Source organism: Hirundo rustica, chromosome Z, assembly GCF_015227805.2.
Source record: "Hirundo rustica isolate bHirRus1 chromosome Z, bHirRus1.pri.v3, whole genome shotgun sequence".
NCBI lineage: Eukaryota > Metazoa > Chordata > Aves > Passeriformes > Hirundinidae > Hirundo > Hirundo rustica.
Genome location: NC_053488.1, coordinates 29,121,351 through 29,142,037, shown reverse-complemented (window position 1 = coordinate 29,142,037; position 20,687 = coordinate 29,121,351). Strand labels below are relative to the sequence as shown.

General features: G+C 35.7%; 1 protein-coding gene across 5 annotated transcripts in view; it reads right to left on the bottom strand.

Annotated features, from left to right (window-relative positions):
* The window catches only part of KDM4C (lysine demethylase 4C), a 271,307-nt gene that overhangs the window by 18,199 nt on the left and 232,421 nt on the right, over nucleotides 1-20,687 (bottom strand). For all 5 annotated transcript variants that reach the window (XM_040090380.2, XM_040090379.2, XM_040090381.1 and 2 more), the window contains 2 exons: nucleotides 14,984-15,169; nucleotides 8,955-9,125 (listed from right to left, as the gene is read on the bottom strand). In XM_040090380.2, the coding sequence (XP_039946314.1) occupies nucleotides 8,955-9,125; nucleotides 14,984-15,169 (357 nt within the window). The remainder of the gene's footprint in view (nucleotides 1-8,954; nucleotides 9,126-14,983; nucleotides 15,170-20,687) is intronic.

Genomic DNA, 20,687 nt, shown 5'->3' with positions numbered 1-20,687 from the left:
CATTGTGGTCCCAGACAAGGACACACATCGTCTTTGCAAACACAAGAACCGTTGTAATATATTTCTGTCTCTCACCTGCCTCATTGCAAAGTCAGCCATCTTACCATGAACTGCAAACTAATGATTTATCTTCCATTTTGTTTCTCCTGCTGAGCTGTGAGTCATTACCTTCAACTCATCTAACATCATCACTGTTAAGGATCCATAAAGCATTTCTTCATAAAGTGGAAAGGCTATTCTACAAGGAAATGGTATAAAGATAATATGGATATTTGAAAGCCTTTAATTTACCTATAATCTGTTCAATATTCATTTTTATGCTTATCTACTAAGTTGTCTGTCTTTCTGCTGTAATAGGAAGAAAAAAGCAGGAGCAACAGAAAAATTATTCATGTTCTCCATAATGAAGTAAAATGAAAGTGACTCACTTGAATCAGAAGTTATAGTACTGTACAACAAGTTTTAGATTAAAATAAGACTATTACATCTGTTGATGTTTTGTAGCTTCAAGAGTTAAACAATGGAATAAAACCCTTCAATCTGCAGTCTTAGAACTTAGTCTTTGGTTTTGAAATCATTTGATATTAACTTATTAAGAACACAATTTTAAAAACAGGAATTAAATTGTATTAGTATTCAGAAGATGTAAACAATTATTCACATGTAAAAACCATAACACTCTGTGAATAAGCATTTGTAAATCTAGTGGAAAAGTTCACAACTACAAAAATACGTTAAAATAAATTTTCCCTTTCCACAAACTCAAAGTAAATTCTTCATAACATATATAAATATTTAAATTATTGGAGTATTTCACAGAACAAGAATGCAAAATCCTACACCATCTCTATAAATCCACCAAGCCAGAAAAAGAAACTTGAGTTTTTCCTGAGACATGTCATGCAACATGTCAAACTTGCTTTCCAAAATTTTTCAGAATTACTTGTTAATGATCACATCATACAACTTGCTGAGTAGCAAGTTCAATTACACAGCAATTTTGTAATGCTGCAAAAAACAACTGTACCAGATCAACATGAATTGCACGTTATTCAGTATATAGACTCAATGTCACAGTTAAGAAACCTTTTAGAAAGTTGCTAAACCTATTATAATTCATTATATCTCTTTTCCCACATCACAAAAATGATTCTCAGAACTTTTGACTATACCAAATACAATCTAGCCTCTTGCTACCTTCAGAAATGCATTATACTTGTATTTCACATTCTCAGAAACTGCTGGTGATGGTGATACTGGAGTGCACCCAAAATCTACAGATGGCCCAGAAAATGTGCAAATTCAGCCATTCTAATTTCCTTACCAATTTTTACAGATTTGCATGCCATTATAATAAAACTTGATAGATAGTCAAGCAGAAAAAGTTGTCAGAAGACACGAAGAGAGAAAGGTATACAGAAGAGAAATCACTAGAAAAAATTGCTCGAAACTAATCAGGAGTTTAGTCATTCATAATGCCAGACAAGGTTGATAGAAGAAAAGTAACATATGTCTTCTAAGAAAAATTGTCAAAAGAACACAGCCCCCAGTAATTCCCTTGGGAATTACTAGGACTAGAATCAAAAATATTTTTTCAGATGCAGGTGGACATTAAATGGGCTCTCAAGACTGCTACCCCAGTATATCTAAATGTCTATCATTCAAGACATATGGTTTTTCAAAAGCAGAGGCAAATGTATTAACATAAAAGATACTGAGAAGCTAACTGAGTATCACATCTGCAGATAAACATTTCCTGCACCAGTGCAAGTCAGTGGTCATGAATAAAGCCATTAGGGAGAAGTTCCTGGAAACAAGATTTTGTTCTTGAAATCACATCCTGAGCACTGACACTCACAGCTCTCAAAAGTGAGCTTGCTTTTCTAATCTGCACATACAAAAAGTCCCACCAAAATAATGGCACATTATGGTTTTCTACTAATATTCCCTTTAGTAAGTCTGGAAGAAACAATTTTTGAAAAACTATCCAGTGAAATCCCATTTGTTTTGCATCTCAAAGGAGGATGAAGTATATCTGCTCTGTCTCTCATTTGTCTAATAACACCTTATTTTCTTGGGACAATCTGTATTCAACCTGACTCCTCCACCTGTAAATTACTTCAATTAGTTCCCCTTGTCTCAGGTAATTACTAAGATTATAAATGCCTTCACAGTTTTGAACCCCTGCCAGATATGTGAGCCAGGAAAGATCATGCAAAACCTCAGCAAGTCCATGATCATCAAAGCAGGCAGAATTGGCAGCTTTACACACACAGTGCATAGAGTGTATGTGTATACAGCAGAATGCATACACAATAGAGTGTGGTCACATTTAATAGAGTGGGATGTCAAAACTTTTATCCCATAATTTTGTAGGATATGAAGTAACATTTGTTGCCTGGGATGGTAGAGACTGCAAAGAAGTCCCTCACTGAAAAAAAGTTGTAGGCTATTGTTAGGGGTTTATTTCTTTAACAGACTCTAAAACTACATTGCTATCACACTGGCAGGTTTTTTCTTCAAATACTAGTATCTAAAATGTACTCTTTTTTCTGTGTTTTTGTTTGTTTGTTTGTGGGGGGTTTGGGTTTTTGTTTGGTTTTTTTTTGTTTTGTTTTTGGTTGTTTTTTTTTTTTTTAAACAAAGCAGGGTATAACAATTTTAGATGTGTGAAATCTAGGTGCACACAGTAACAAATTGTAGACTTTGTAGTAATTTTAGTGAAGTACTTTGGTTGTCAGAGTTCTCAAGAGCCCTGTTCCTCCCTCTTCTGACAGTGGCAAATTTAAAGTATTGATAGACACAGAAAGACAGACTTCAATCTCCTCATTTTCTCTTCACACTGAGGGCTTTCTTGCCTCCACTCCTGGAGGAAGGTACTTGCAGTAAGTATCAACAAAATTCTGTTAACGATTTAGGTAACACTGTTGGTATGTTAAAAATGCACTACTTGGTGATGCTTTTTCCATGCTTGAATTTTTCTCAAGATAAGGTGGCATCCAATTAAAAAAAAAACTGGTAAACAAACAAACAAACAAAAAAAAAAAAATCAAGGAAAATGTCAGACACAACACATGCAAAAATTAAATGAAATTATCTCTGAATAGAGAGGTCTAACTGGAACTCAGGAAAGAAACGAAAGTTTATCACCTTAACAAGAAGAGGCAGCCAGCTCAGGAGAACTACAAGGATGTTGTGAGGTTATGCAGGGAGAAAATTAGAAGGGCCGAAGTGAGCCAGAAAGTAATCTGTCTACTGCCACAAAAGGCAATGAAAAATGTTTCAGTAAATATTCACACCAAAAGGAAAGCTAAAAAGAATCTCCATCCTTAACTGTGGAGGAATCATAGTGACAAAGAATGAGGAAACGGCTGAGGTAATTAACTGCTTTGCCTCAGTCTTTAATACCAGTTGTTCTGTGAGAACCAGTCCCTTGAGCTGGAAGACAGGGGTAGGGGAGCAGAATGAAGCCTCCACAACCCAAGAGGTAATGGTCAGCAACCTGCTACACCACTTAGACACACACAAGTCTATGGGACCGAGTGGGATCCACCCAGGGATCCCTCGCACTGAGGGAGCTGGTGGCAGAGCTTGCTGAGCCACCTTGCATCATTTCCCAGCCATTCAGGCTAACTTGGGAGGTCCTAATTGAATGGAGATTGACAAACGTTACACCCATCTTCAAGGCGGGTCAAAATGTGAACTCAGGGAACTACAGGCCTGTCAGACTGAGTGCCTGGGAAAGTGGCACTTTCCCTCAGTGCCAAGGAAAGTCATGGAGCAGATCATCCCAAATGTCATCAAACAGCATGTGACACAACAAGGCCCAGCCAGCAGGGGTTTGTGAAAGGCAGGTGATGCTCGACCAATAGCATCTCCTTCTGTGACAAAGTGACAAGCTTAGTGGATAAGGAAAACGTTGTGTATGTTGGCTGCCTGGAGTTTTGTAAAGTCTTTGATTGCATGACACAATATTCCCCTGGAGAAACTGTGTTTCCATGGTTTAGACAGACACACTTCAATGGGTAAAAAACCTTCTGGAAGTCGGGGCTCAGAGTGGTAGTGGATGTAATTACATCCAGCTGGGAGCTGGTCATCAGTGGTGTTCCCCAGGGCTCAGCACTAGGGTCAGTTCTGTTCAAAAATTCCACTGATGACCTGGACAACAGGATCAAATGAATGGTCACTTTGCAGAGGATACCAAGCTGGGCTGATTTGCTGGAGTGTTGATTTACTGGAGGGCAGGAAGGCTCTGCAGAGGGATCTGGACAGGCTGGATGGCCAAGGACCTGGACTGGCCAAGGCCAGTGGTGTGAGGTTCAACCACACCAAATTCTGGGTCCTGCCCCTGAGTCACAACAAACCCAGGCAACACTGCAGGTTTGAGGAAGGCCAGTGGCACCCTGGCCTGTATCAGCAATACTGTGGCCAGCAGGACCAGGGCAGGGATTGCCCCCTGTACTCAGCACTGGTGAGGCCACACCTTGATACCTGTGTTCAGCTCTGGGCCCCTCATTCCAAGAAGGGAGACCAGAGAAGGGCAATGGAGCTGGTGAAGGGCCTAGAGCGTAAGTCCTGTGAGGAGCAGCTGAAGGAACTGGGGGTGTTTAGCCTGGAAAAAAAGGAGGCTCAGGGGTGACCTTATTACTTCTACAACTGCATGAATGGAAGGTGTAGGCCATGTGGGAGTTGGCCTCTTGTCCCAGGCAACAAGTACTGCCTTGTGAGATGTGATCTGAGATGTGAGAAAATGGCCTCAGTTTGCCCTAGTAAATGTTTAGATTGGAAATGAGGAAAAAATGTAATTCAAAGGGTTTTCAAGCCCTGGAACAGGCTGCTCAGGAAAGAGGCAGTCAACAGCTCTGGTTGAAATCAAAAGACATGCAGAGGTGGCACTTATGGATTTGGTTAGTGGCCTCAGTATTAGGTTAATGGTTGAACTCAATGATTTTAAAGGTCTTTTCTTACCTATATGATTTGTGAAAATTAATTTCCCATTCCTGCTTTTGACAGCTGTAATCTGAATGTCTTAGCCAGAAGTAATATATACTTTTTCAAAAGGATGCTTTTTGTTTTTCATTAGAAGCTCAGAAAATTTTCGAGATTGTGGTTCTGCAAAAATCCTCATGAACTCCTGAATATAGGATCAATTTTTCTTCCAAACACATCTCATTTCATCAGCACTTCAGATGCTCTTGCTTTTAAGGAATAATTACAGCAGCATTCCATAAGCTACCATGTTAAAACAATGTTATTTTATCTATAGATTTTAATAAGTAAAATTCACTTTGGGTTGTGGACATGACTACCCACAGACCAACTTTACCTTCTCAGTGCATAACTCCAACATTTATACATTATAAGTAAATTAAGCACAGCGTGGTTTTGTCACGGCAGCAATTACACTCATTTTTGTTCACCTAGTTTTCTTGATTGTTACAGTGTACTAATTTGGTTAATATTGAGCTTCATTTGGTTTGTAATGTTTCCCCAGTTTCCCTTAGAAACTACATCATGTGGTTTGTCCATGCTGGGCCGGGCCCATTCCCCACATTGAAATGTAACCTAACTCTGTTCCATTCCCATGTTATCCCTGATTGGGCAGTGGCTTGTCCCTGCCTCTGGGCCCTGCCCCCTGGGGAAAAAGCCCCGGCACGGGGGCATGGGCCTCGAGAGACCTGGCTCTGGCATGAACGGGAAAGGACCTAAAACTAGCTCCCGGGCAAATAAAGCAATATTTTCCCTCCCGGACAAAGAGCAGGCTCCTTCCTTTTGCCATCGGTGGTCATCTGGTCACATAAAGAAACTCCACACTTGATAACCACAAGGTGAATCCATGACATCAAAGAATTCTCTGTAAACTAATCAATGAAGGACCAGGGTGCTTAAAGGGGCAAGAGCCTAGAAAGATGTTTAATATTTCAGGTGGTGTGTGCTCAGCTCTCCTGTAATGAGACCGCTCAACAGAAGACCACTCAAAGCATGCTTCACTCTGCAATTATCTGTTTTATTCCTTGCAATCAATATAATATGGTGGTATCTATCTCCCCCCCAAACATGTATACTGCAAATTCTCCTTATTCTTCTGTGATTTTAATAATATAACATGGGAACAACTTATCTCATGCATATATGTATATAAGGCATATTGGCAGCCACAATATATACAGCAGCAAATAAATCTTCTAGCTATATACCAAAACTAATAATTTCTAGCAAAATGCTAAGATATGCCAGTGCCATAGCCATTAGGTATCAAAACAAAAACAAAAACCTGGAATTGTGGGATACCCCACCTAAATAACCAGACCAAAGAACTGAGAACTTCCTGATGCATAATCTGTGAACTGACATCTGGTCTACTCGTCAGAACAGTACAGTTCTTGGTGCTCTGCTAGGGGTGTTTGACAAGTTATAGAGCATTAAGACTTCAAGAAGTAGCAAGTGACACACATACATGCTGTCTGCTGGTATCAGTTACTCAGGATTGCAGTATGTGTACTCCCTAGTTGTGTGCATGCAACATTAAACTAATTGTGAAAGTTGTCGTCTCACAAGTTGTCCTTTAAGATATCTTGTACTGTCTCCATTACTGTAGTCTTCCCACAAATTGCAAGAGGAATTTGTCCAGCTGTTGTTTCCAGGAAAAGATTGTATCAATATACTTCTTCACCCCTCTTACACCTTCTGGGTTGAAGGAAAATGGATTGGTTAGCATATTGGACAGCTAACTCACAGGTTTAAACCCTGTAATTGAGGAGTGATTAGTCTAAGAAATCAGATATAACACCCAAGCAATAAATAATGTTGATATTTAAAAATCTAAATATGGGTCTACAGTTAACACACTTAGTTAACCTCAGCTCATCTATTTAGTAAATGCTAACACAAACCAAGAGAAATACATATGAGAAGAGAACAATGAACCCTGATTTGGTTGTTATTGAATGCCAACAGAGTTTCATTAAGCTTCAAGACTGAACTTTCCCTGCTCCCTATTTTCCTCCTCAAAAATAAATCACTGTCTGAACATTGAAATTCTGGTCTATTGTGAGCTGAGCTGAAATTATATAGCGGATTCTGCACATACTGGAAGAGCAAAAAGCTCCTGCTGTTTTTGTGAGCTGGTTGAAAAGGGAAATCAGATTAGAGAAGTAAGTTCAACAGGCAGCAACATTGCTTTCACACCAGGTTTGATGAACAAGTCCTCCCAGTGGCACTAACATGTGAAATGCACATTGCATGGATTAGTAAGTTTTACGCTGAGAAGAAGAAAAACCACTTTTTTTTCCAGTGCCATTAACTACTGGTATATTATCTAATGAAAACACAACAAGATTTCTTGTTGTGAAATGTTGTGAAATAAGGAATGAGAAATTCATTTGGTGTTTACATCAAACAATTATATTTTGTTCATCCACTATCTGAGAAGCACTGAGGCATATCCAGACCTGATTACATTTATTCTTGGCTCCAGATCAGATTCCCCTACTAGGACAACAAGCAGTTCCTCATTTTTGCCTTACCAGATCCTTGATGCAGGCATTTACAAAAAGGGTTTCTAATAACAGTACAGCCACATTTACTTAGTATCTTGATCATCCTAAATCAGAATGTCTTTAATCATTAACGGATACTTTTGCAGTGCTTCACATTAAAGAATAAATTTTCAAAGACATGTAAGAGAGATTTGCTGACTGACTTCTATTCAGACCATTGGGAGGTAAACAGCTCAATCCCCAAACACTGATCTGAAATGCCTCCTTTCAAATACCGTATTTTCAAAAGATGCCAGACTTTTCAATAACTGAGAAGCTTCTAAGAACAACAGTACCATTTCCACTGATATATCTGTCAGTTAATGCTACTTTCAGGAAAATATCAGGTCTGCAGAAAGCAGAAGAGCTCAAAGACTTTCACAGGAGAAAAATGTGGAGCGCTCCTAGGAGTTGTATCCCTTGAGCTGCAAAGCCAGTATTCTCTGGCACCACTGTGTAAGCCAGGCTCTTCTCCTCTACATACCAAACAGGACAAAGTGAAAAGTTGTCTTGCAACAAACAGCACTTTTGTGTATCAGTGGTCCTTAGAGGCTTTAACTTCTAGAAGTTAGTAGGAGGTACACCAAAAGTACTGGCTTAGGACATAAAAGACGCAGAGGATCATGAAGATAAACGAGGATTAGAGTCACATCACAAGAAAGGTGTCAAAGGGCATTCAGTGAACACCACAAAGCTTAACATCCAATGTATTCATTGCAAAAGTGGAGGGAAACAGAATCTTTCTCCAACTGCAAATTTTGCTCCTATGTGCCAAGAGCACAATGTGATCTTTAACAGTTATGAGAGCCATGGTAGTTTATGTAAGTGCATAAGGGAAATCAAAATCTCAGTTGTTTTTTGAAAACGCAATAAACTATACTATATATAGATAAGGTACTATCTTCTCCCTGATGATTTTTATCATTAATAATGTAATCTCACAAACTAAATATCAGGAAGAATAAATAAGTTGTTAGAACAGATTCTTGAGAGTTATTCTTTTCCATTACAGAAGAAGTTTTCTAGTCTGCAAGGAATTTTTACAACTTATCTCTAAGTGTCAGAGAAGGATATATGGAATTCCCTCTTTCATATCCTTTATTAAATACATATTTCTTATTTAATTAAAAGATTTTCAAAGATTACCCTTGATTCATTTGGTCAAATGGCAAAGACTAATTAGAACAACTAAAGTTTGGAAGCCCACTAGAAAACAATCATACTCAGTAGTTAAAGCAACAAATATGAACTGAATATTAAGATGTTATTTCCTCAAGGTCGTAAGAAGGTTCTAAGGTTCCAACAAGAGGTTCCAACTCTCTAATTAAAAAATAAAATCAATCATATTCTACAAAAACCCACCCCAAAACCAAAAATCAAGAAAACAAACTAGAATGAATCTGAGAAAGTACTTACTACAATGTCTTCAGGAAAAGTATCCAGACTGAAGGAGCCATCATCAAACATGACTTCATAGAAAAGCTGAGATGTCACTCCTATGACTCTGCAACTATAGTATCGTGTATTTCTGTGTTTCGTGATGACTGTCTGCCCAACTGTAATGGCTTTCCCACATACTTTAGCTCTCTTGGAATAAAAGAAGAATTTAAAAGAAAAAATAAATTTAAAATACCAGATTACGCATAAATAAATTGTCAGTGTAAAAATAGGTTTGTAACAGCTCACCACTCAAGATAAAAACTTCAAATTAAATTAATTTAATTCAATCATGTTAACATAATTTCTTTTACATACAAAATTTCTTCACATTGTGGGAAAACAAATGACATCTGAAGAATACCAGATCAAAGCATGTTTCTGCAATTGATGCCTTAAAACTATTCTGCATTACATCAATAATATATAATTAGAAAAATTTGTAATTTTTATTTGCAGGATAATTTGTAGAATTTTTCTGAAGACATAAGATGCAATGAACCAAGAGTATGGCTCTGATTATTTTAAATGATGAGATTTTGAAGTACTGGATTTCTGTATGATTCTACATAATAGAATGAAATTTTGCCCAGTGAGGTGCAATAACTAAATACATATCCAGCTCCTGCCAGGGCTGTCTACAGCAGTGTATCTGAGGAACTTTTTGAGTCACATTGTGCAGAACTTCTGCTTTAAATCTTCAAGCAGCACTGATCACTCTTCATCAGTTATTTGCATAGTATTATCAGTAACTTTTTTTTTTTCAATTTTCACTTCTAATTCTCCAGTGCTAATTATATCAATCAGAAGACTAGCAGGGTTGTTAAACTATGCAAAAATTCTACATCAATAACTACTTGATGGATTCTATAAATATAAGAACAATGGAACATTGTAGGAAGGCAATCTCTAAGAAGATCATACCATGCAGTCAACTGTAATATCTCAGCTCCCAACTGTTGTATCCCTGTGAACCTTCCACTCAAAAAGCAATTTTCTTCGCCAGGAAATATAAAATCACTATCTTCTTATCCAAGAAACACACAGAAGGCACTTCCTTCTTATGAGCTTGACTATTCAATATCTCATGAAGGTCCATTGTTTTTATGCAAAGGGGAGCTACTGTGATTTTGGCTACGCCTGAAGAATTGAACATTTCTAGTTATGTAAGATGCATGTGCACTGGAACATCTAAGGATGAAATATTTGTAATTAGAAATGTTTATATAAACTGTAAAAGAATACTTCTATACACAATCCACACTAAAGTAATAATCAAATTTCCTAGCACTGCTTTAGAAACCTTCAAAGGCAGTAAATTCTTCAGTCAATATAATAGTCTTAAAATTTTCTTATGAAAATCTGGAAAATCCTAGACCTGTAGAATTTTTATCAGTAGAATTGAATAAAGAACAGCATCTGTTCTTTTAGTTAGATTTTGAGTATTAGCAGTAAAGTGAATGCTTTGGCGTAAGAGGAAAAGCCCACCCCAAACATGAAGACTTCTGTTTTAGCACTGACTTCTGTCACTACTGGGCTTCTTTCTTGGACCTATTAATGGGATTTATAATTTTTAAACCTCTCTGCTCCTGAAGACAAAGGGCTTACCAAGTACAAATATTCTGTGCCATTTTTATAGGCCGTGCACTAAATTTCTGTGTGTCAGAACTCTGCCTGTCACAGATATTTGTAGGATTTAGTTGAGGTCACCTCAGATAATAAAACACAATGAAGTTCCTAAAGCATTTCCATTTCCTAGAAATAATGCTCTGAGCATACACACAAATTATTTAACCATTACATGTATAATAAAATTATTTCTTTCTAATTTTGACTGTCTATAGATAGACTAAGTATAAAAATTAACTACATAAATAGCAATTGACTGATATTATCAAAGGAGCAATAAAAAGTCCACAAGCGTGTTTTATCCAATATTGAAACATATGTAAACATACATGGTAATTTATCTTTCAATTTTTTATTTTATCCTCTTCAGTTTTTGGTGGGGGAAGAGGTGGATCAGATGTAATCTTGAGACTATTAATTGATTTATTTCTATGAGATAACAGAAAAAGTATCATACTACATAAACCCAAGGAGATATTGCTCTCTTAAAAGGTTTAAATCTTCTCTGAAAGAAGATGTAACTCTTCAAAGAAGATGGAGGGCAAATGATAATATTTTAAGAGACAATACAGATTAATTTAATGATAAAATTTTCAGAGAAGGAAGGCCATTTCTCATTAGAAAAAGTAATAAAACCCAGAAATGCATTCTAGCTCAAGGAGATTATTTTTTGGTATGCTGTCTTCATAAGATTCTTAATTTACTTCTCAGAAAAACATATTCACAAGTACACACTGTAATTGATTGCATGTCCCAGAAAACATTTCCTGAAAGAAAATCTGAAAAATTTACTGATGTTAAGAATGTCACTTTTGATCAGAAAGGACAGCTGTTATGTTAGGGAGTCTATCAGATTAAAGAAACAGCTGTGGTAGTTACCAGATTATTGAGAAAGCCGTAGTTTAAAGAGCATGATTTTCTTTAATGGTACCAAAGCCAAGAATGAACTAAGATAGTGGCAGAAATATAGAAATCAACGAGATACAAAGAAAGATAATCTCCCATTCTGTGTGCAAACTTCAAAAAGATAAAAGGGAAAAATACTTTCTCCTTCATTTTCTGTATGGCAGGAAACAAAAACCTTAACTACATAAACTGCGTGAATATGAATTCATAATAACTATCATGAAGTAAATATCTGATGTACATCTAAATACCTAGAAATGTTCTCAGGCAACAGTTTTTAATGGGGGATCCTCTAAGATCTGAGACTTACTCCATACAGGAACTTAAATCTCATGTCATTTACTCCTTGGAATTCCAATTTCAGCATAGAAATTATGCATGACATTTCAAATATAATCTAGCTCATGATTTTTGAATAACATGTCCTTCTGAAGGCATGGCTTGGTCTTTCTGAGATATTCAGGGGCTGGCAGTAGTTAGCAGACAGTGGCAAACAATTACACTCCATCACTAAGGTAGCCAATAGAAAAAGGATCTAAAGCATCCCTTCATTCCCTATGTTCTACAGAGGTTAAGAACGGGCTGATAATAGTAGAAGGTAATTTTAAGCAGCTCCAAAACCAGCAACAGCAGATATATAAATCTCCTTCTTTGCCTCTTCTAAATTTCATTATTCTTTCAAATGTAACTGGGTCTGTCTACATGTATCCAGTTTACATTAAAAATAACACAGGCAATGACAGCAATAACCCAAACCACTCCATATAGAAAAACTGTTCTGCTAGCAAATTTTTGTGTTATTTCTAGAGCTATACCTTCAGCAAATATAAGAGGCAGCCTTAGTCTTCAGTCCATGAACATGGAAACATATTTCTGAAAAGTCATATCAACATTTAAAAACTCCAGTTCTTAATATTTCTGCATTTACTTCATTTGGCAGCACAAGAGAAATTCAAGGATTATTGCTTTCTTTTTTGATTTTCTCTTTGATGATTTTTCTTCAGAAGACCCCACCAGTGTTTTCAATGACTGACAGCTCTAAAATACTGAAGACAATACAGAACCTGATCCCCAGTGAAAAAGACTTCTGAAAGTATGTTGAAGAATTTTGCTTGAGTTCACAGACATAAATAAGTTGGATGCATATTCTACTTCATCACTACAATAAGCCCTTGCTTGGGGTGATCAGATATGCTAACAATAGTAATAATTAATATTTATCTGTTTAGGTAGGCCTTTTTTGTTGAGCACCCACATTGATTTACATATTAAAATACCACTGTAGGTATATGTCACAATTTTTCCTGGTGCTCAGAAGTCATTCTTTGATGGTTGAGTTGTTGGGTTTTGATTTTTTTTTTTTAATTTGAAGAAAGCAGCAAACACTGAGTCAGTACAAAGGTAGTCACTGAACATTTGGATACAATATTTAGAGTCTATTTTTTAAAAAAATCAAAGTATTTTTCTTTCCTTGAAATTAGGAGAAATAATACTGTTCTTGCTTTATGAACAACCAGAAGAGATTTTTTCATACTGACAAGATAAGCTATTTGACTCCTGTAAAAATTTGCTAAGTGAGTATAATATTTCAGTCTGCATGATTCCCTGTTCTGTCTCTAAGCAAGGAAACCAAAACAACAGGCAAAAAAAATTTTGATTAGAAGTAAGATACATTGCTATGCCTAATGGTGAAGAGCAATTTATTTCTGCATGAAGGAATAGCTAATAGCTAAGAAAAGCATAACAAGAAAACCAATGGTGAGAAAACTTCCAAAGGCTTAAAGACGTGATTAGATTAATTATCCAAAAGACAGAGTAAAAACCCAAGCATTTAAAAACATATGGCAATCTCCTTTGTCTCAGGAGTAAGCTAAGAATTTTACAGAAAAACATTCTTTAACAAAATATCCTCTCTTTCCCAATTTTGGCACAATTGAAAACATGAAAGCATAACTTATTTCTCTTTTGCAAACCTAACTTTTAGCTGAGCCTTGGGGGGAAAAAAAAAGGTAATAATAGTGAGTCTTTTCAAAAAATGTTAGCACTGAGTTTCAGAAAAGGATGTAACAGTCTCCTTCCATGACTGGAAGTCCATGAAGGACTTTCAATGTCCTTCACACAACCTTTTAAAAAATAGCCACACAAAATCCTGTTTTTTTTCCATAGTTGATGGGGTTTCTTCTGATAGGTCAAGAAAATCACTAAGAAAGCATGGAATTTATGGGACTGATGCAAATCCCACTACCTAGATTATATAGATTTGTCCCCAAAAGCTACTACTATTTAGCCCTATTTTTACTGGCCATGAATTTAATCTAGTAATTTTCAACCAATGGTAATGTTTTCAAAAAACCCCGAGGAGAGTATCTTAAGTTGCCTGTTCAGATAGAAGTTTGTTTGTTCTTCAAACCAAACTAACTTTCTTGGAAAATCATTTGAAGACATTAAAACCACATAAAGTGTGCTAGTTTAATTCATTCATTTTGGAAAAAAAGAAATTATAAAACTTAAAAATTCTATGGAAATTTTGAACAGAGATAAACAATATGTCTCCCTTTTTAAAAATCACCTGCAGATTGAACACTCAGGACTGATTACTCTAGTTGGGAGGCATTACAATTTAGTACACTTGGAAGAAAATCCTACTCTTCAGTAGTCTTGTTAAGTCTTGGCATTAAAGACCAAGGATTCACTGACAAGCTTGTGAAAGAACATCTATTACACAGACACTACCTGGGTTTATGTCTTTCATTTCTAATGCATAAAGGAGGAAAAAAAATTGCAACTTGACTAACTTACCAAGCTCTTTCCTTAATAAGACTAAGTTAAGTCCTTCTGGTTTGCTAGGAAGCAAAATACAGGTTTAAAGGCCCAAGATGAATAGCAAAAGTTCTCTCTTAACTGAGATACTAACTGTTTATTCAAGTAAGACATTAAACTAATTCTTCATTGTGTCTCATCTAAAATTAAAGGCTCCTCCTCAGCACAGAATAGAAATAAAAAGGCACTCATAACATGAATTTTCATGGCATGCCAGTGTTACTTTGCCAGATGACAGAATAATTATAATTGGATTTTTTCAAGAGATTCTAGCTGCCGAACAGAGATTTTAGGTATATACTACATCCATTTTCTCACAGGATCTGTGAGTATTTGCAAGATATTGAGATCTGGGTATTTATAATACACTTCAGGTTAACAAAACAGAGAACTCAGAGATTTGTTCTGGCTGTCAAAACAATATACTCAACAAGGACTTTAAATTAAAAAACGTGTTAGGCATATCAGGTATCACTTCTCCCAGGTAACAGCACAAGGAAAAACCTTCAAGCTATAAAAGATTGCTATGCATGAAAATATGACAGACAGAACTATGATAATACACAGTGTGGATCCTCTCCTTCAGTTTCTCTGAAAACATACTTTAGTTCTGCAATTCCAGTTTTTAACAAATACAAAAACATATTCCTTACCACATTTTGGTTGATCTTGTGCCTGAAACACGTGATGTAGACAACATATGGCCAGTCATCAGGTTCCATCAGCACTCCTGCAGCATGGGCACAGGTAACATGGAAGGATGCTGGGCAGCGTCCATACAAACACTGAATGCAGGCACCAGAGATTTTCTTAACTCTCTGCCTGCAGAAGATACATTTCTGTAGGAGTGAAATAAACAGAATATTTTCTCTATTACTCCAACTTCAATGATGCCTGCAAGTAACTCAAAGACCAAAAAGTTCTTTGTTATCCAATGATTACATTTTTCACCTTACAATATACACAGTAAAATGAACAGCATTTATGAATTACAAGGCAATTTAGTAATATAATTAATACATAGCATTTTTGCATTTTCATATAAAGGTGAAAACAATCTGTTCCAATGCTATAGCAAGAAAGCAGATAGATAGATAGATAGATAGATAGATAGATAGATAGATAGATATTTAATAGTTTAATTTTAAATTCCGTACTTTGAATATTAACCTACTCCTCCTAAAACTGGTAAATCAAAAACCCTCTACATGATTTGACAAAAAACAACAGCAAGACTCAAAAATAAAAAGAACAGGCCCGACTAAAATGTCAGCCTAAACAGGACTTCCATGTATCATTTAACTTAGCTCCCTACTATAAAGCTGGACTAAATATATATATATATATATATATAGACAGTCTTTGTAAAACGGCTTATCTAACACATTCACGAAACAGTTTTTACAACATCCTAGGATAGCCTGTTACAGTAGCTAAATCTCTTCTAAGTTAGAGACATTTTTTTATCTCAAGCCTTTGCATAATTCTACAGCTGAAGGCTGTTCTAAGACCAATTTCAGTTTTTAGCCTGGCTTTCATTGGTTGAGTATTTAACATAATGTCAATACAGTAGGCTGTATTTCCTCATGTCATGTACTCAAACATCATGTCAAGAGCCTTACTGGTATCAAGACACACTTTTTTCCTTTTGCCAGAATGAAGACCACATCAATGTCACTGTTTTGTAAGTGGCACATGTAATGAGCCAATAGGAAAAGAAGTCAAAGGAATATAAGCTACGTTAACTAAGTCTGGGGAATAAGGTCTAACATACTAAAAAAAGACAATACAAGATGAACTGAACCTTGCCACCACAAGGCATTAACAAGCACACTAGATACAATAATTACTTCAGTAACTTCTGTGGTCAACTGTTTTATATCACACATGAGAATTATCCTCTGATAGCTCTCATGGCTAACAAAAATGCAAACGTTATTGAGGATCACAAAGTTATCTCAGCTATTATAAACAGATTTTTTTGCAATGACACAAAACAACAAATTCAATAAAACATACTCTTGGAATATTGTTTACTTCCATTTCTTCTAAATTTGCTGTCCACCAATTTGTTAAACATACTCATTCACTTACATTGAGAATACAAGTAAAAATAATTCTGATGTGATTTTGCTGCATGATTAATAATTCTAAGTGTTTACTGTTAATTTTCATATTCTTCATAAAACTGGAAAAAAATTATTGTAAAATCAGCACTTAAATAGTTCCAATGGCTTCTGGCCCACAGTTTGTGACAGAAATACGACCTTTGGTAAGGGCTAGCCCTGTCAAGCTCACTGGTTGTAGTTCCTGTATCACCCTGAATGTGAAATACTCTTCAAGTTCCGACTTCTTGTTCACCCTTTGAAAGCAAACTGCCTGCATGGCTTTGCACAAGCCGAAATTAAGAGTAGTGCCTACCATCTGAACTTAGAGAGAAGTTTTAGCTATCATTCACTAAAAGGACTTGAATTCAGCTCACTCTACTGTAACACTATTAGGTTTAAAAGACTAGTAAGAGGTAAAGATGATTTTTCCACCAAAAGAAATGTTTCAGAGACTTGTTCATGTGCTAGCATCTTGTTGCGCACTTGTATCATATGCATGAGATAATTTTCAGGTAAGCAGAGTTTCAGGTAAATTTTCCAAGGCAGCTTAGAGATTTCTTTTTTCTATACATATTCAAAACCTACTAAATGGAAATTCTGCATAGAAAATACAGTTGAAATCTAGTATGTGTAATATCTAGACACTGAGTTCATGAAAATAACAGAGATCCTCTTGAATGCTTTTTCATACAGATATACAAAAACTCACCAATCAGATTAACAGAAGAAGAAAGGCCAAAGCATTTAGGAATATTAAAACAAAACAAAACAAAACAAAACAAAACAAAACAAAACAAAACAAAAAAAAAACACAACAACAACAACAACAACAAAAAACTCCAAATCAAGACCACGCACAAAAAAATCCCATATATGTATGAGGAAAAGGAATAAAGTAAAATACAGCTCGAATAGCATTGACTGAAGAAATTGTATCATTACAGAAGGAAATGTTGGTCCCCCTTAAATTATTGGCTGCACATGCACAAGGGAGCAAATATGTAAACATTACAATGTGGTTGTAAGTTTCTCCCATGTCTTACTAAGGTATTATAAAACCTTGGGTGACACAAAAATCTAAAATTATGCTATGTGAGTAAAACTTCAGAAAAAAGATGAACTTACAACTCTATATATGTGCAATTATCTTTTAAATTAACATTTTAAGGTTTATTATCTTCCAGAAGTAGAAAACCTGAGAAAAATAAAAGCAATATGAAGACAGCAAGAAATGCTGAAAGGGAAGCTGGAAATGTAGTCAGTAAAACTGAAAATGTGACAAATTAAATGGCATGACCAAATCCTCAGAAATTAGAGTAAAACTTCATCCCTCCCCGTAAGAGAGGGTGACTTCTCTGTTCTCTTCCAGGATAGGTTAACTTAATGAGAACATGTCTAACAAACTGGCATAGTATGAGAAAACATTTCTCACAATGCTTCTCAGAGTTTCAACTTGCAAGTACTGAAAATAATTATTAAAAAATATGCTGTCCAATTACTATTGACCATATTCTTATTTCAGTTAGGTTGGTTTAAAGTTAGTATAATTTTGATGAAGAGTAAGGTTGTTCCAAATTTACTCTTATATAAAAGGAACACTGCTTGGTCATAGGTACTTCTGCGAATGCAGACCTCTGCTTACATGATGAAAGTGAAAAAATTCCCATTTTAATCATGTAATAAATCCATCTCACTGACAAATAAAAGATACATCACTTAACTCCAAACCCACTTTAATCTTTTGTGCTACACTCATGCACTCTGCAGGTATCAAAAGGATTAAATAATGGATATGAACAGGTGGAAAAATGCTACTCTACATGCAGGAAAAGAAAAAACTTCCTACTTCTCCCTGTCCTTAATGAATACCAGAAAAATGATGAAAACCATTCTTCTTTCAGTATTGTAGGAAAATAATCAAAATTTGCAAATAAATAAAAATGTTGCTTATTTGATATAAGATGCTTTCTACAAGCATGACACTGAGAAGGATGAAGCTGATGTATCTCAGCTTTACAATGACTCTCAAACTGAGGCATGAATTTTGAAAAGTACACATAAAAGTCCAGTGTTCAAGCAAACTGCAGCTTGCATAATTGTATCAGGCAACGTGGTCCCGTTCAGACGTAAGAGAAAAAGCCCCTTCATATTTGAAACTATACATCAAATAGTCAATCCACTTTAATTCATAAATAAAATCAGAAGACATAAAATAAAAGCAGAGCAAGTTATAAAAAATCTATTTTGTGTGGACTTTTGGAACATAAGCTGAACCACATTGTGTATTAGCTATAAGTAGTAAATTGCACTGCACTGTGTCTGGCCCATACTGGCAATTCTTCCCCTCTTTGGCTTGTGAAAAATAGTGTATTTCTCATACTCTCACTTGGGGTTTTACAACATATGATTTTTTTTTCATGTGTTAATATTATTTATTATAGTGTGGTGATACATTAAAAAGAATGTAAATGTTTAAAAGAAAAAAATAATTTAAAACTCCACAGAAAATGACCAAAGGAAAAAGAAAGTAGACAGAATCTCAAGAGAAGAAAGGGAACTACTGGGCATAGAGACTGAGATGTCACTCTCTTCCCAACTCTCCCCCGAAGTCTGAGTTTCGTAAGTTTGTAAAATGAAGGGATCATATAAAATGGAACCAATCCCGAAGTATTCCTGCAAAAGAAAAGGTCTAAACACCTCTCTGTGAGGGCAAACCTTGCATTTAGGTATGTAACTTTGTTACTCATGAAACAAACAAATTTGACACACCTTGAACACAGTTTCTAAAATACAGCAATGCTAATTCAATGCCCAAATGACGGGTTTTCAGTAGCTTGAAACTACGGCTGTTCCTATCAGCCAAAGCAATTCTAGACAGCTAGGAAGAATGTCATTTTGATTTAATGATTGCTAGGTATTAGTGCAAAGCAGAGACCAAGGGGAAAGTAGCTGAGGATCAATCTTTATCAGAGATCCAGATGCAAAACGAATTGGAGAATAAATAAAATTGTTTATGTAACTGGAGATTAAGAATATAGGACAGAACAATGTACTGCAATTTTCTAGATTGTGAAATGACCTCTTTCTGCCCCCCAAAAGAAAAATATTCTGCTGTAAATGAATTTCATCATCACAGAATAGCTCTTTAATTGTTAATAGTCTGCAAATCTATAAACAGAATGGATTTTAAAATATGCGTTTGAGGAAAATGGATGTCAACATTTTGCAAAAGTTACCACTGGTAACTTTTATAATAATTTTTATGTATCCGTATTTAAAGATTTATAAATTGCCTCCCTTAAAGAGTGGTATTTGCAAATAAAATTCCAGTCCCTAAAAGGATCATGAATTAATCATAGTAGCAGTGTTTTCTGATGGAAGGATTTATGAAAACAAGCACAAGCTGTGGTCACAGCAAAAAGACAGGGATGGATTTTAGGAAAAAATTTTGTGTATTGATTTCTCCCCAAAATTATCTCTACGTGTTGGCAATCAGAATGACTTAAGTGAAGGAGTTCACTGCAGTAAAGCATTAAATGCTACAAAATGAAGCTATCTCAGTACAGCCTCTAAAAATTATTAGATTTTCAAATATTACTAAAAATCATTCAATTTCTGTTCTGTTGAGTTCTGTTGCTGCTGCTGCTACAGATGGTTAGTAACTACTAGTCAGTAACTGATTCGTATATTCTCACCCTTGCTTATGTACTTTTGCCTTCAATGTATCATTTGAAATACTGACAGAGATAGCATTGTAAAATTAAGAAAATTAATGAAAAATCATTTCTATTTTTTTATAATGTCTGCTTTATTATATCTTCATTTTGTAATGAACCTACTTTGCTTCAGAATTTACATTACCAGACAAGCAATATTGCTATTATGAATGATCACACCCTAGATGTGAAAAGTCAGGCCTACTGTAAGCAATAGTACCCAGAGATACACAAAGATTTTTACCAGAGCAATGATTTTACAGAGAATATTGGCAGAAGGAGATTCACAAGCTTATTAGCTGTTATAACCTGAGACTTACAGTATAAAATTCAAGTGAAACTCATCTTTTCCTTCTCCATTCCAAAGCCAGAACATGGAATAAAAGTGACAAAGATTACAGCAAGAGTTGGCAGCAAGATACTGGCACATAAAGGTATTTGTTAACGATGTGTAACAAAGTCAGAAGATGCATACTATGAAGATATTTGACACATTATCTGCAGATCAGTGAGCACATGCTGTCTGCACAGCC